General features: G+C 38.7%; 1 protein-coding gene and 1 pseudogene across 3 annotated transcripts in view; one reads left to right on the top strand and one right to left on the bottom strand.

Moving 5' to 3' along the window:
- The window catches only part of LOC149750715 (uncharacterized), a 101913-nt gene that overhangs the window by 17173 nt on the left and 70195 nt on the right, over nt 1-14545 (bottom strand). For 2 of the 3 annotated variants that reach the window (XR_016394859.1, XM_089920165.1), the window contains exon 2: nt 9724-9841. Coding sequence is in view for 2 of the 3 variants with exons in the window: in XM_089920165.1 (XP_089776291.1) it covers nt 9724-9841 (118 nt within the window). In the remaining variant the exon portion in view is untranslated. Of the gene's footprint in view, nt 1-2; nt 9434-9723; nt 9842-14545 lie in introns of those variants that run through there. The other variant, XM_089920174.1, reaches the window with a different exon arrangement.
- On the top strand, nt 11859-13011 carry LOC149750716 (DDB1- and CUL4-associated factor 16-like; annotated as a pseudogene).

Below are 14545 nucleotides of genomic sequence, written 5' to 3'. Positions count from 1 at the left end.
GGTCACAACAGTGAGAGGCCCGCGTACCGCAAAAAAAAAAAAAAGGGGTCATCTTTGAGAAAGACACATGAGAAAGATATCTAATTTACAAAGTGATAGAGATTACCCTGCTGTCACTCTTGCTCCCTGGCAAGCAAATGTGGATCTCAGGTTCTAGCCGAAGGCTCACTTCCACAAGGCAGTATCTATACATATGTAACTTACTTTACCACAAAGTATAAGAAATGTGGTTTTCTGGAGATAAGGATGAAAATCCACTGGATTGAGAGCTGTCATCTCTGCTTTAAAATGTTAGAAATAAAGTGCACTTAAACAGAGGAGATCCTTATAGAGATACCTTAGTTTGGGGATGTCCAGCAGACTTTTCAAACCACACACCAAAAAAATCTAAAAAACTGAATGCATTCCAAGAAATCAAAAGGCTCATGGAGAATTGTCCTGACAGAATTCAGTTCTCACAAATCAATCAGGGGTTGAATAACACATTTACAATGCAGAGTTAGAATCCTCCTGTGAAGCATTTTTCCTAAGCATTGGATAGGACTTTATTAGAGAGTACTATGATATTTTTGTCTTTAACATTTCAGCCAGACTGTATATTTACTCATTCATTCAACCATCAAGTGCCTACTGGATATCAGCATTGGGAATGCAAAATGAATATGCTATGGCTCCTGAACTTCTTGAATCTAATAGGAAGGAACAAGCACATAGAAAATCTCAATGGGGTTCAATAAATACAGGATGATGTCAGGAAAAACACTATTTCCATTTGGGGGGGCTTCATCAAAAGGAACAAATAGAAGCGTGGTCCAGGCAATGGACATGGCATTTACAAAGGCATGGAGACAGGAAAAAAGCACTTTGGAGTCATGGCAAAACAACTCAAAATGAGTCAATTGGTGTAGAGAGATAGGTGGAGGCTAGATGACCAATGGAGAAGAAATCTTTGATAGATGCTAAACAGAAATGAAAAGACCAGAATTACATTTAAGGGCAACTCTTTGAGGTAGTATGATATAATGTCTCTAGAACAACTGGATGCTTAATTGGCCAAAGCAGTTGTGAGAAAAGTTATATCTTTGTCCACAGAAGGGAGATAGACCTCTTTCAAATGAATGATAGGTCCTTTTCTCAGCAGTTGCATCCTTGAATATAGGATCAACCACTGAGGGAAGTTGAAGGAGGAGGCATTATGCTCAGAGACGATCTGGGCATTACCGAGGGAGGACTTGAGAACCTGTGGCTATCATCTTTCAATCAAATGCATGCATGTGGGGTACTTCAAGCTCTACAGGCAGTAGCAAATGCAGATCCAAGAAAGGGGCAGTACATGATAAGAATGGTCTATACTGTCATGGGGATTATTAAAGAACTGACTGGGAAAGCAATTTAATATAATTAATAGTTCAAATTCCTTCATCTTCAAATTGTGCCTGCATCAATTGTCAGCTTCTGCTATAATTATTCTGCTAATCAGCAATCCTCTTTCAATGTAAACAATATTTTCCTTATATCAATATAACCTTGTTTTTCCAAAGAAAATGTTTTTGTTATTATTTTTAATACATTTTATTTATTTAATTTCTTGAAGTGGTAGCACATTCACATACTTCAAGCATCAAAAGTATAAAACGATGTACAGCAATGTCTCTTTTCCAGCCCTGTCTTCTATCTGCCAAGTTCCTATCCCCTTAAAAGTAACCAACATTATTAGTTTCTCATTTACTTCCCAGGATTTTTAAATTGTATATACAAGCCAGTACAAGTATAGATTATGTTCCCTTCTTTTTTTAACCCCAATAGTACACTATTTTGGCACCCTTTTCTCCCCATTTAAAAATAAATCTTGGAGATTGTATTAGTCAGTTCAGGCTCCCATAACAAAATCCCGTACACTGGGTGGCTTAAATAACAGAAATTTATTTTCTCACAGTTCTGGAGACTGGAAATCATAGACCAGGGTGCCAGTATGGTCAGGTTCTGTGGAGAGCTCTTTTCCTGCTTACGGACAGCCGTCTTCTCACTGTGTCCTCACATGGTGGAGAAAGGCAGCAAGCTCACCGGTGTCTCTTATAAGGGCATAAGGGCAGCAGTCCCACCATGAGCGCCCCACTTGCACGACCTCATCTAACCCTAATTACCTCCCAAAGGCCCTATAACCAAATATCATCACACTGGGGGATTAGGGCACCCACATATGAACTTTGGGGAGACACAAACAACTTAGTCCACACAGAGATCTTTCCATATAAGACACAAGACATTCTTTTTTTTTTTTACAGCTACACAGTATGCTATTGTTACATCATACATCTTTAAGGTTGGAACGGGGAAAACTGAAGTTGTCTTTAATCATTCTTTGTTAATAGGAGCTGCAGAAAAAGTGTTAGGGATTGATAGGTGATGTTTCTGATGAAGGTCCTCAAAGGCTGGAATTATTATATTCTGATGATTGCTAGAAAAGTATCAAAACTCAAGCAGTATGTTCAATATACATTCATTAGCTCATCACTAGATCCTCAAAACCTCAGCTTTCTAAATCAATTATGTTAGAAATGTTGTTCTAATATGAAGATACTTATTTGAAGATGCAAATTATATTAATAAAACATATAGCCATGAAATGCATTTTTGCTATGTCACTGCTTACAATAGTCAGCTTACACTTGACTGTTACTTGTTAGACAGGCCATTCTAAACACATTAGTGTATACTGGTTATGAGAAGGGTACTTGCGTAGAAGAATATTTAGTGATCTCTACAATTAAAGTTCAAATAGTTATTCTTGTCAGAAATGGGAAAGAATCAAGAATGAGGAAGAGAGAAAAAGTATGGCCACAAAATGCTTCTGGACAACCTCACTGAAAGCAAAATAATAGACTGTGTGCTACTCCAGCAGTCTGAACTATACTGCCTGAAGGAAGAGAGACAAAGTGAAAGTAGGTGAATAGAACAATGTGTCCTTAAAATATGGCTTAAATTGGATTCGGGGATAAGGGAGAGAGAGGAACCAAAGATCAAACACAAGGCTTTAAGCCTAAATGACTGGGTAGAAAAGTAATACTGTTGGCTGAGATAGGGTAGAAGATACCTAGGATGGGGTAAAAGTTTATTTTAGTGTACTTATGTTTGGGGGCTGGTGAGATATGTAGGTTAAAGTTATCAGCAGGCATTTAACAAAAACATTGATGTGAAGAGAAAGATCTGGAAGTTCTTTCAAGAAGTATTTGTGAGGGGCTTCCCTGGTGGCGCAGTGGTTGAGAGTCCGCCTGCCGATGCAGGGGACACGGGTTCGTGCCCCGGTCTGGGAAGATCCCACATGCCGCAGAGCGGCTAGGCCTGTGAGCCATGGCCGCTGAGCCTGCGCGTCCGGAGCCTGTGCTCCACAACGGGAGAGGCCACAACAGTGAGAGGCCCGCGTACAGCAAAAAAAAAAAAAAAGAAGTATTTGTGAGAATGAGAGAGGGGAGGCAGAGGGAGAAGAAGCAAGGACAGAATGATGGGGACCACTCACATTCAGAGACAGAAGGAAAAAGATGATTGTTAAAATATGAGTGGTCAGAGAGAGAGAAAGTAAACCAAGGTAGTGAGGTTACAGAAACCAAGAGGAGGGCCTAGTCAACTGTGTCACATGCTAGAGGAAAGACAAGCAGTGATATGAACCCTGGGACAGTAAGTTAGGAGAATGAGGTCAGATTTTAAGATATTAAATAATGAATTGAACAGTGAGAAATTAAAGTCAAGAAATACTTTATATTGACTTTTTTTAGATGATTGTGGGGTAAAGGAGAAAGTTAGGATAGCAGTGATATTACATCATATTTATATTCCACTTTAGGGCAACCATGTACTTCCACATACATTATCCCTTTTGATGATATCTCAAGGAGATAGTCTTGTAGGTAGATAAGTGGGGAGAGATGCATCAGAGAGGAATAATTGGAGATACAAATAGAAGATGAAGTAATGGATGGAGTTAGTTTTCTAAGGAGGTGAAAGAGGGAAGAATTTAGTGCTGGAAAAGGGTAGGGATACCTCTAATTTTGAAACAGAAGGAAGAAAAAGTGAGTTGGTGAAAGAACATTTTCAAGGTAAAAAGAATTTAGAGAGATTCATGACTTAAGACCTGAAAGTAATCAAGGTAACCTTGAATTGAGGGCCCAACTGACAGGAGAAATGTGAAACAAGTGGGGAAATGATGATGTTGGCATAAAAAGTCAAAACACTGACTCTACTCAGTCACAAGCTCTCCAGATCTCTTATACAATACAGTAGTCCTCCCACTAACACAATGGTGAGTGGACATTGAAAGTACTGGAGCCAAGAACAAACAGTTCAGTGTCTTAAACAACCCAGCAAAGACTTCAAGACAAGCTCATCCACTATGAATTCAATTTACAAGTCTGCTTTGAGTTCCCACCCACAGCCCACTCTACAGCAAGCAAAAATATTAAGGAAATTGTTAGAATAATGCATTCCCACAGGACATGACATTCTGAAGTTTTTCAAACAACAGCAATGTCACCTTCAATCACCCTCTTTAGAGGTTCTGCTTTTTCTAAGATAGTACCCAAGTGTTTATAACTTTCTCCATTAAAAGTTATGTATACTAAGAAATAAATTTAAATTTTAACTCTATGAGCCAACATACTGGGAGACAAAAGTATGATAGGCTTCCTTTCTTGGCTGAAAAGAATGGACATGTCCATTCAGGCCTTGCAATATCTTAGCTAGACATCCTGAGATTGTAGTCTTTTGGCTCTTTGAACCAACTCTACCATTAAAATATTAATTACTCTATTATCTCTGATAGAAGATAAAGGTTACTATTTTGGTGTGCCCAATGCACCTCTTTCCATAGGAAAAATATTTTAATGAAAATGGCAGATATGTGCCCTCAATTGGACCAATCATATTACCCTATCTTCCTGGTTGTGAATGGTTTGGGAAGGAATATATGACCTAAGTTAGCCCCATGAAAGTCATTCTTGGGATTGTTTTCAGACTGGAGCCAAAGAGGAAAAAAATCTTTCTTTGCTGATAGAAGAGTTGCTAGGATGAGATGAGAGACCAAGGTTGATAGGAGCCATGTGCCCCATGGCATGGAGAAAGCCATCTGCAAAGAGCACCAGACACCCTTGTTAGAAATAGAGTGTGAGCCCTGAAAGTGTTCCTGCCACAGAATCCAGACACCCCCAGGACCAGTTCCCTACATCATGTGTTTGGATTATACCAGCCAACAAGTTCTTCTTTTCGTTTGAGCAAGTTAGGATTCAGTCATTGGCAAACCAAAGTGGCCCAACTTGTGCACAGAATATCTTATACTTACAACGTGTTCAATAAATATATATTGATTATCTGGTTGCTTTGATGTCAGTGCTTTTTCTGTACCTTTTGCTTCTGCACTTTCTCTGTGTTCTACAACTTCATTCTTAATAAGGCTTGATCAAAAGTAAGGCTGCAATTTTCCAGTAATAATTGGGTGCCCTAACCCCACAGTACTGGCAAAGGTCATTTAATACGTCTGTGTTTCAGTTTCTTAATTTTCAAAACATGGCAAATAATAACCGCAGCTATTTTTTAAACATCCCCCATATTCCAGGTACTGGCCTAATGCTTAACATATATTATTCTAATTCCTACAGCAATTTTCTACCACGTGCATAATGATCCCCATTTTATAGATGAGGATGCTGAGATGCAATGAGTTTAAATGAATTGACCAAGGTCATACAGCTTGAGTGACATAATTCTGATTCCTACCCAGGTTAGTCTGAGCCTGTATTCTTTCCAATGTCCTATGATGCCTTGCTTATTCAAAAAGCTTATGTGTGTAATAAGATAATGCAAGTAAAATTGAAAATGGTAAAAAATAATTCTCCAATTGATAACAAAAAATGTGGAAGTGGGCCCAAATATTAGCAAGGAAGATTTAGGTTAAGGAGAACATTCTGACTACCTCAATTATGGCATTTAGAAACAGTAATTGAAGAAAACGAGTGCTGAATCTCATATAAATGAGAAATTTTATGAAGAGAGAAAGTACAGCCAAGATTCTGTTCTATGTCTGAAGCCTCAATAAAACTCAGAAGGACATAAGTAAGCAAGCTTTGCTAAGCTAGGGAGAACCGAACCTCTTCTCATTTTCCCCATGGAACCATCAATACCTAGGACCTGGCATTTCCTTTGTGGTCCTGTTGATGAAGTGTGCTTATAAGATATGAACACTTTGACTCACAGATCTGAATGCTAACATCAGTAGTGTCTGGAAAAAATATGTAGTAATGCTGTCTATGTACCATTAAAATATATGCAAGTCCTATTTTTGTAAAGTTTAATTAAAAGAAGGAAAAGACCGAGTCTATGTATTGAATGACATTTTGTAGTAAAACTCTTGTGTTCTTCAAGCTATAATTACTATTTCAAATAACTTCAAGGAAACCACATTATGAACTACCTGTTTTATGTCCATTTTCTTCATTAGACTGTGAATGCTTTGGGAACAGAAATTGTGTCTTACTCATCTTTTTATCTCTAGAATCTAACATAGGTGAAATATGGCCTAGGTTACATTATAATTTTCATGGGTCCTAGGAACTTTAGTTTTCATGGACCTCTTCCTCCATAAAAATATTAAAAATTTTATTTTATACCTTGGTATAAAGATGAATATATTAGTATTATATATTTTAATATTTTCTTTGACCTAAGAGTTTATCTTTTCTTTTGGTTTCAAAGGAAATTAAAACATTTGCACAGGTCCCTAAAACTATTGCTATGCCAGGAGCTATGCCTATCTTGCCTGTGGACAACTCAGTCCTGATATGTGTTAAATACAATTTTTTAAAGTGAATGAAATGAATAAATGATTTTAAATTAACATCTATCTGATGGTACTGATTCTTAGAGCTTCTATTTTGGAGTAATGCTCAGCTTAAAATAGTTTTCAAAAACAACTAATTAATAAAATCATCACAAAGTACTAATATTCATTTAATCTGAAGCCAACTATTGAAATGCACCACGGTACACAGAATTAAAACTCAAGAGCAGTGCATAAGAAGCCTGTCAAAGTGACAAAATAAATATTTTAAAATAATATCAGAGGTTGCTATAATTTTGAACAAATACAGCCCACCTCTTAAATAGTGAAAACTAAATATTTTCTTTTTTAAACTCTGACATTCCAAGAGAGTCAGTTCATAAGGTAGATACTTAAAAAAACGTGGGCTTATACTTGGAGCCGCATAGTTATTGACTATAATTTAGTTCAATGTGTGCCCAGAACGCTGGCCCTGCTGCCTTTCACAACATTGCTTTTGGAACTCAGCATTTCTCCACTGCTGTTTCCAGAGACATCTTTTTTAAATAGAAAACTGATTGATGAAATCTTAGGCATGAATAAATGCTAATGCATATAATAAATTAAAACGCTGTCATTTTATGAGAAAGGTTTATTGGCTAACTGTACTATTTCTTCTAGTAATTCAAAACCTAGTGTTTAATTTACAGAATGAAATGCGGAAATCAATTATTCAGTTCGTAGTACGGTAAAATTGATTTTCAAAATTATGTTTTGGGAGGCAACCGGACTGATTTATCCACTGACTTAAAATGTAGAGTCACATCTGAAAAGTTTTTCCCCACTTCAAAATGTATTGAACAATGCTCAAACTATGAGGAAGCATTTTTGCATTGCCTGGACAGCATTGTATGCAAATTAATATCTGGATGATAATTCAGATTCACCCTTCCAAAAGGGATATCATACATATAAAGTAGTGCTAGTATTTATGGGATGGACCAGAACAGCTTTTAAAGGCTACATAATAAAAGTGCATTAAAGCTGCCTAAATTGATTAACCATTGATACTGAAATGGATTCAGCTAATGGATTCTGCCTCCCCAGAAAGTGCTCCCTTTTAATAATAATTTAAAAAACATGTTTCTCCTTCTCTTTTTCATAACACCTAGCCACCTGAGTAACAGCGGGAGAGGGAAGGGGACTGCCCACACCTCGCCTGGGCCAGCAGGAGGAAGAGGTCGCCTAGTGATCAGACACTCTCGCTTCTCCTCTCCAAAGGGCAAATGGGCTGCCTCAGCAGCTGTCATATCCTGCTGCCCTTCGAAACAGGAAACCAGTCTAGAATTTCAAACTCACCTCCTGAATTGCATTACCTAACTGGTAGTCTTGCCAGACCCTTGTAAATGCCTGTTAAATGTGAAGGTGGTAAAGGCTTTGAGGGGCTGGTGAACAGGGAGGGCCTCTGTGTTTGGGAGGGGGCACTACCTGGCTCAGCTACCTGCCATGTATTGGGTGGTTCTGGAGATGAAACAAGCACAGCAGATGAGGAGGACACACAAGGTCACTCGGTCCATCTCATGCCAGCAGGGAGAATCACATCCCTGTGCAAGGTTGAACCCATTAGGGGTCTTGTAATGAGGCTGCTAGTTATCCCAAGGCACATAATGGGGAGCTTCAAAGATCTAGGTTGTAGACTCACAAATCACAGTTATTCTGCTAGCCTTTCAGCCAGACAAGCCCCTTGTTTTCCCACATTCCCCATACGATATCCTGCTCTGGCCATCTTATTGCTCGTGAGCCGTTCCAGCAGAGGGCAGCCAGGGGAAAGGAGAGGAGTCCTATACTACAGCACATCATCTAGAGTGTTCTGAACATATTAAGGCAAATTTTCTGGATTACTAAGCACAACAAATGTTTTTCTGTCCAAAAATTTTTTTTTCCTACCTATCTGTCTATATAAGGTGTTACCAGTTTTCAGGAGCTCCTCTCTCAAGGAATTCACAGTCCGGCTTGGGAAGGCAAAATGAAGACACGTGAAATAGTGAGAAAGCCAGACTCTAAAGCCATCCCAAGCTATCCTAAGTAAATTCATGAGTTTCAAGAGAAGGAAGAAAGTCTTTGGGCACTGAAGTCAGTGACAGCATTTATAGATTAAAAGTATGATCAGGGCAGAGTAGTGAGTCAGTGTTTGGGTGAACGTAATTGTAGAAAAATTCTCTGAACAGGTTTGGATGATAGCCTCACAGAGAGGATGTATAGGCATCCTGTTGGAGTTTGGTTTATGTAGGACAGATCTCATCAGATCTTAGCACCAGGCCTTTGTGGTGATCAGCCAGAGTGAAAGGACTGGGAGATTCAGGATTGGCTGGCATTCCACGAGGAAAAAGAATCAGTATCTTTCCATACCATTCATTAACATCTGTGTGACAACGTCATGAGCAACTCACTATGGGGAGATCTTCATTAGATAAACAGGGCTGCAAAATTCATAGCCAAGGAATGTGGGCTGGAGAGGCACTCCCAGCCACAGCTGCTACCTGAACACCCAGGACTGGCTGGGAACCAAGCAGACATGCTGAAACCAGGAGCCTCGGCGACGAATGGCAATGTTACAGCCGCTTAATCCTGAAATGAAAAGTAATTGCTTCTGGCTTAAAGAATAAAGGAAAAACAAGATCAGCCTTGGCTGAATCATACTTTTTTCCCCAAAACAACCAAGCTATAGGCCAGGTTCTAAAACTTTCTTGGTACTTGAAAATGTGAGAAAATGGATGTTTTCTGTCAATATAATTTAAATTCATCCAAGAGTACTGATATATAAGAACACTTGAATGCAAATACATTTTTGATTAACATGATTAAGTCAAATGTGTTCACTTTTAGCTATAAGGGATAACATCTAAAATTTAACTTACCTGAATACAATTTTTGGAAAGTTGGTCTTCAAAATAGCTGTTGCTTTTTTTTTGGAAGGATTTCCTATGGAAAAGTCTCAGCAGAAGTTGCCAGAGCTCCTTTTCTGCACCGATGAAACTGCAAATGGAGAAATACAGAAGAAGGGGGAGGAGTAAGGCATTTCAATATGTCTAATACATTCTTGTGATGGAATTGTCTTCTCTATTAAAGAAAAGACTTGATAAAAATTCATAAAGAGACAGCTATGAGTTTAAATTATTATTAGAAGAATCTAAATATGAATTTAACCTGCAACTGAGTATATAGTATTTGGGTTTTTGCTTGTTTACCTCTCAAGGGGCTACAGAATGGCAAACGTCCCGATATTTTTTTAGGCAGCCACTCCATTTCCTTGAGAGCAAGAGAGCAATGACAGAGTAAAAACAGCAAGAATGAGAACAAACAAGTCTTGCCTTTCATGTTCTAATTTTTAAATTATACGTATTAATTTAAAATATTTGTGGCAGACTCACAATTATGTAGAGAGAACTAATTAAAATATATCTTATCTCCTAGAGCCATATAAAATTGCCTACACAAATAGCAATTTCATGTGATTTAACCCAATACTCAAGGCTTCATAGGAATATCATCAGCTAATAATAACCAATAAGGAGTACAACCCAGTTTGACTTCCTGCCATTATTCTGTACAAACGCTAATGTTATAAAATTAATCTGACACACGCTATCTTCTTGCAGGTGCTAACATTGAGGACATTCCTCATAGAAGAACCAAGGCTGTTTATAGACATTGCTCACAGCTTGTGCTTCTGCTTCATTAATTCAAAACAGAAAAAAATATAAATCTTATACCAGAAGTTTTTTGGATACAACCAGTTTTTTTTGGATCTAATCTAACAGAACAGCACTGTGACACTGACAACTGTGACTGCTTTCTCATGAGCTCAGGCTGGAGGACAGCTGGAAGGCCAGCCACCAACCCAATAACCCGATGCACAGTAATCACAAACTCGAGGGCTTATTTTAGTGAAAGGTGTCATAGAGCCCATGAGGTAAAGAAACAACCATGAACAACACTAAGAATGCAAAGAATGTCCACAGCTGATGAATCGTGTCCTCGATTGGTATATGACAAACAGCCAGTGACCCCGAAAGCCACAGTATTTCCAAAGACAAAGGACTATGGTACTTAGTAACACTTTGAATTTTTTTTAAAAAAGCAGTTCTTGGGCTTCCCTGGTGACGCAGTGGTTGAGAGTCCGCCTGCCGATGCAGGGGACACGGGTTTGTGCCCCGGTCCGGGAAGATCCCACATGCCGCGGAGCGGCTGGGCCCGTGAGCCATGGCCGCTGAGCCTGCGCGTCTGGAGCCTGTGCTCCGCAACAGGAGAGGCCACAGCAGTGAGAGGCCTGCGTACCGCAAAAAAAAAAAAAAAAAAGCAGTTCTTTTTACACCAATACTCTACCATTCTATGCCAAGAAAGGATACTGAGTGTTCAGATGGTCCAATTTTTCTCTTTTACACTAAGCATGATTCAGATATTAGCAAGGTTTCCATTTCCATTACAGAAGAAGCCTTAGATAAGCTTTCTATTCTTAAAAAATATGAGAACATCCCAAGGAAATACCGATTTAAAATATAATGTAATTGTACATTTTAATGGAGCTACAGCGTGATTGCAAACATTTAGATGATTTGGAAGTGTATAGTATGTTGTTGAAAGCAATTTTAATCCAAACATGTCCATTGCAAATTTAAGGTAATCTCAGTTTTACATGCAAAAAAATTAAGATTATAGGGAACAAAGCTGGTAGCACTAGGCCTAGTCGGGTCTTGCGGCTGGAGGTGATGCAAGGAAGAAGAAACGATCCTCCATGGGTTAAGGCTACCTTTCCAGATAGTCCAACAACTAAGTCACTAGTTTCCAAGGGCATTTGCACCACCTATGAAAACACTGGATCTGTACACACCAGACAGATCCTTGACAACTCATCCCACCATCCCCCCACACAAAAGTTGCTGTACCAGTGGACAAAGAAGGTGACCACTGAGTTTCTTTTCATTACCAGATAGATATAATATCCCTGCCAACAAAAAAGAGCACACAAAGTGTCTCTCCATAATATCACGACCAGTTGAGGTCACACTAAGAAAATCAGCTTGCCTAGACGAGGACTCCTTCTCTTCTTGGGTAGCCAGGATTTGAAGGAGAGACTCTGACCTGTGCCACTGGTAAGTGACTAACTTTTACACACTGAACTGGTCCTGAGAACTGAGCTGTCTTCTTTGTAAGTGAAAAATATACAACATAATCTTGAAGGACTGCACAGTGGTACGAGCCAGAGGCATACTGTGTGTGTGTAACAGACTGAGAAATGGACAAATGAATCCTACTAAAAGGATTTTTCATCTTCTGCATCTATCTGCCAATGTTAGTGTTTTATGGGCTTAGATTATTACCTTTCTCTGGTACCTTTTTTCCTATACTGTTGTTCTATTCTAATGTGTCCTAGAAATCCCTCTCCTGATCCCTAACCAGAATCAGAAAGTGAGGAAAAAGAAAACGCTAACTACGTAAAGGAGAGTTCTGGGGAAGAGTAGGATTCCTCTGAAGAAGAGGACCCTGTGGTGCCCAACCTAACACCTCTTGAGAGTCTTGCCCGGCAGGTTAAGTGCCTTTTAAAATATTCTACAACTTGGAAACATTTAAATCCTAATTCCTGGTTATATCATGCTAAACTCTTGGATGCTAGCACACCGGTCCGAATACTTCAAGAGATAGTTCTAAGACTCTCTCATTGCTCCCATTGTGTACCCAAACTGGAACCAATTCCTGAATGGCCTCCTCTAGCTTCCTGTGGAGTCCCACCTTTGCTTTTCTTTTCTTTTTTTTTTAATTCAGTGTAAGCATGTAATTTAAGTTTTTTCTTTTTTTTAAATTTAATTTAATTTATTTTTTTATACAGCAGGCTCTTAGTAGTCATCTATTTTATACACATCAGTGTATACATGTCAGTCCCAATCTCCCAATTCATCACACCACCACCACCACCACCCCGCCACTTTCCCCCCTTGGTGACCATACGTTTGTCCTCTACAACTGTGTCTCAATTTCTGTCCTGAAAACCGGTTCATCTGTACCATTTTTCTAGTTTCCACATATATGCATTAATATACGATATATTTTTTTCTCTTTCTGACTTACTTCACTCTGTATGACAGTCTCTAGATCCATCCACGTCTCTACACATGACCCAATTTTGTTCCTTTTTATGGCTGAGTAATATTCCAGTGTATATATGTACCACATCTGCTTTATCCATTAATCTGTCAATGGGCATTTAGGTTGCTTCCATGACCTGGCTATTGTAAATAGTGCTGCAATGAACATTGCGGTGCATGTGTCTTTTTGAATTACGGTTTTCTCTGGGTATATGCCCGGTAGTGGGATTGCTGGGTCATACGGTAATACTATTTTTAGTTTTTTAAGGAACCTCCATACTGTTCTCCATAGTGGCTGTATCAATTTACATTCCCACCAACAGTGCAAGAGGGCTCCCTTTTCTCCACACCCTCTCCAGCATTTGTTGTTTGTAGATTTTCTTATGATGCCCATTCTAATTGGTGTGAGGTGATACCTCATTGTAGTTTTGATTTGCATTCCTCTAATAATTAGGGATGCTGAGCAGCTTTGCTTGTACTTCTTGGCCATTTGTATGTCTTCCTTTGAGAAATGTCTATTTAGGTCTTCTGCCCATTTTTGGATTGGGTTGTTTGTTTCTTTAATATTGAGCTGCATGGGCTGTTGATTCATTTGCAAATATTTTCTCCCATTTTGAGGGTTGTCTTTTCACCTTGTTTATGGTTTCCTTTGCTGTGCAAAAGCTTTTAAATTTCATTAGGTCCCATTTGTTTATTTTTCTTTTTATTTCCATTACTCTAGGAATGTCCTATAAGTATCAATTACATCTATCTGGTCTGTTGTGTAATTTAAAGCTTGTTTTTCCTTATTAATTTTCTGTTTGGATGATCTGTCTATTGGTGTAAGTGAGGTGTTAAAGGCCCCCACTATGACTGTGTCACTGTCAATTTCCTCTTTTATAGCTGTTAGCAGTTGCCTTATGTATTGAGGTGCTCCTATGCTGGATGCATATATATTTATAATCGTTATATCTTCTTCTTGGATTGATCCCTTGATCATTATGTAGTGTCCTTCCTTGTCTCTTGTAACATTCTTTGTTTCAAAGTCTATTTTTTTTTAAAGTCTATTTTATCTGATATGAGTATAGCTACTCCAGCTTTCTTTTCATTTCCATTTGCACGGAATATCTTTTTCCATCCCCTCACTTTCAGTCTGTATGTGTCCCTAGGTCTGAAGTGGGTCTCTTGTAGACAGCGTATATATAGGTCATGTTTTTGTGTCCATTCAGCAAGCCTGTGTCTTTTGGTTGGAGCATTTAATCCATTCACATTTAAGGTAATTATCAATATGTATGTTCCTATTACCATTTTCTTAATCATTTTGGGTTTGTTTCTGTAGGTCCTTTCCTTCTCTTGTGTTTCCCACTTAGAGAAGTTCCTTTAGCATTTGTTGTAGAGCTGGTTTGGTGGTGCTGAATTCTCTTAGCTTTTGCTTGTCTGTAAAGCTTTTGATTTCTCCATCGAATCTGAATGAGATCCTTGCTGGGTAGAGTAATCTTGGTTGTAGGTTCTTCCCTTTCATCACTTTAAGTATACCATGCCACTCCCTTGTAGCTTGTAGAGTTTCTGCTGAGAAATCAGCTGTTAACCCTATGGGAGTTCCCTTGTATGTTGTCAT

Source organism: Delphinapterus leucas, chromosome 1, assembly GCF_059928025.1.
Source record: "Delphinapterus leucas isolate spDelLeu-1000000601 "Yukka" chromosome 1, BTC_Dleu_Yukka2, whole genome shotgun sequence".
Lineage (NCBI taxonomy): Eukaryota > Metazoa > Chordata > Mammalia > Artiodactyla > Monodontidae > Delphinapterus > Delphinapterus leucas.
Note: the sequence above shows the minus strand (reverse complement) of the source record. Positions and strands in the feature narration are given on the sequence as shown.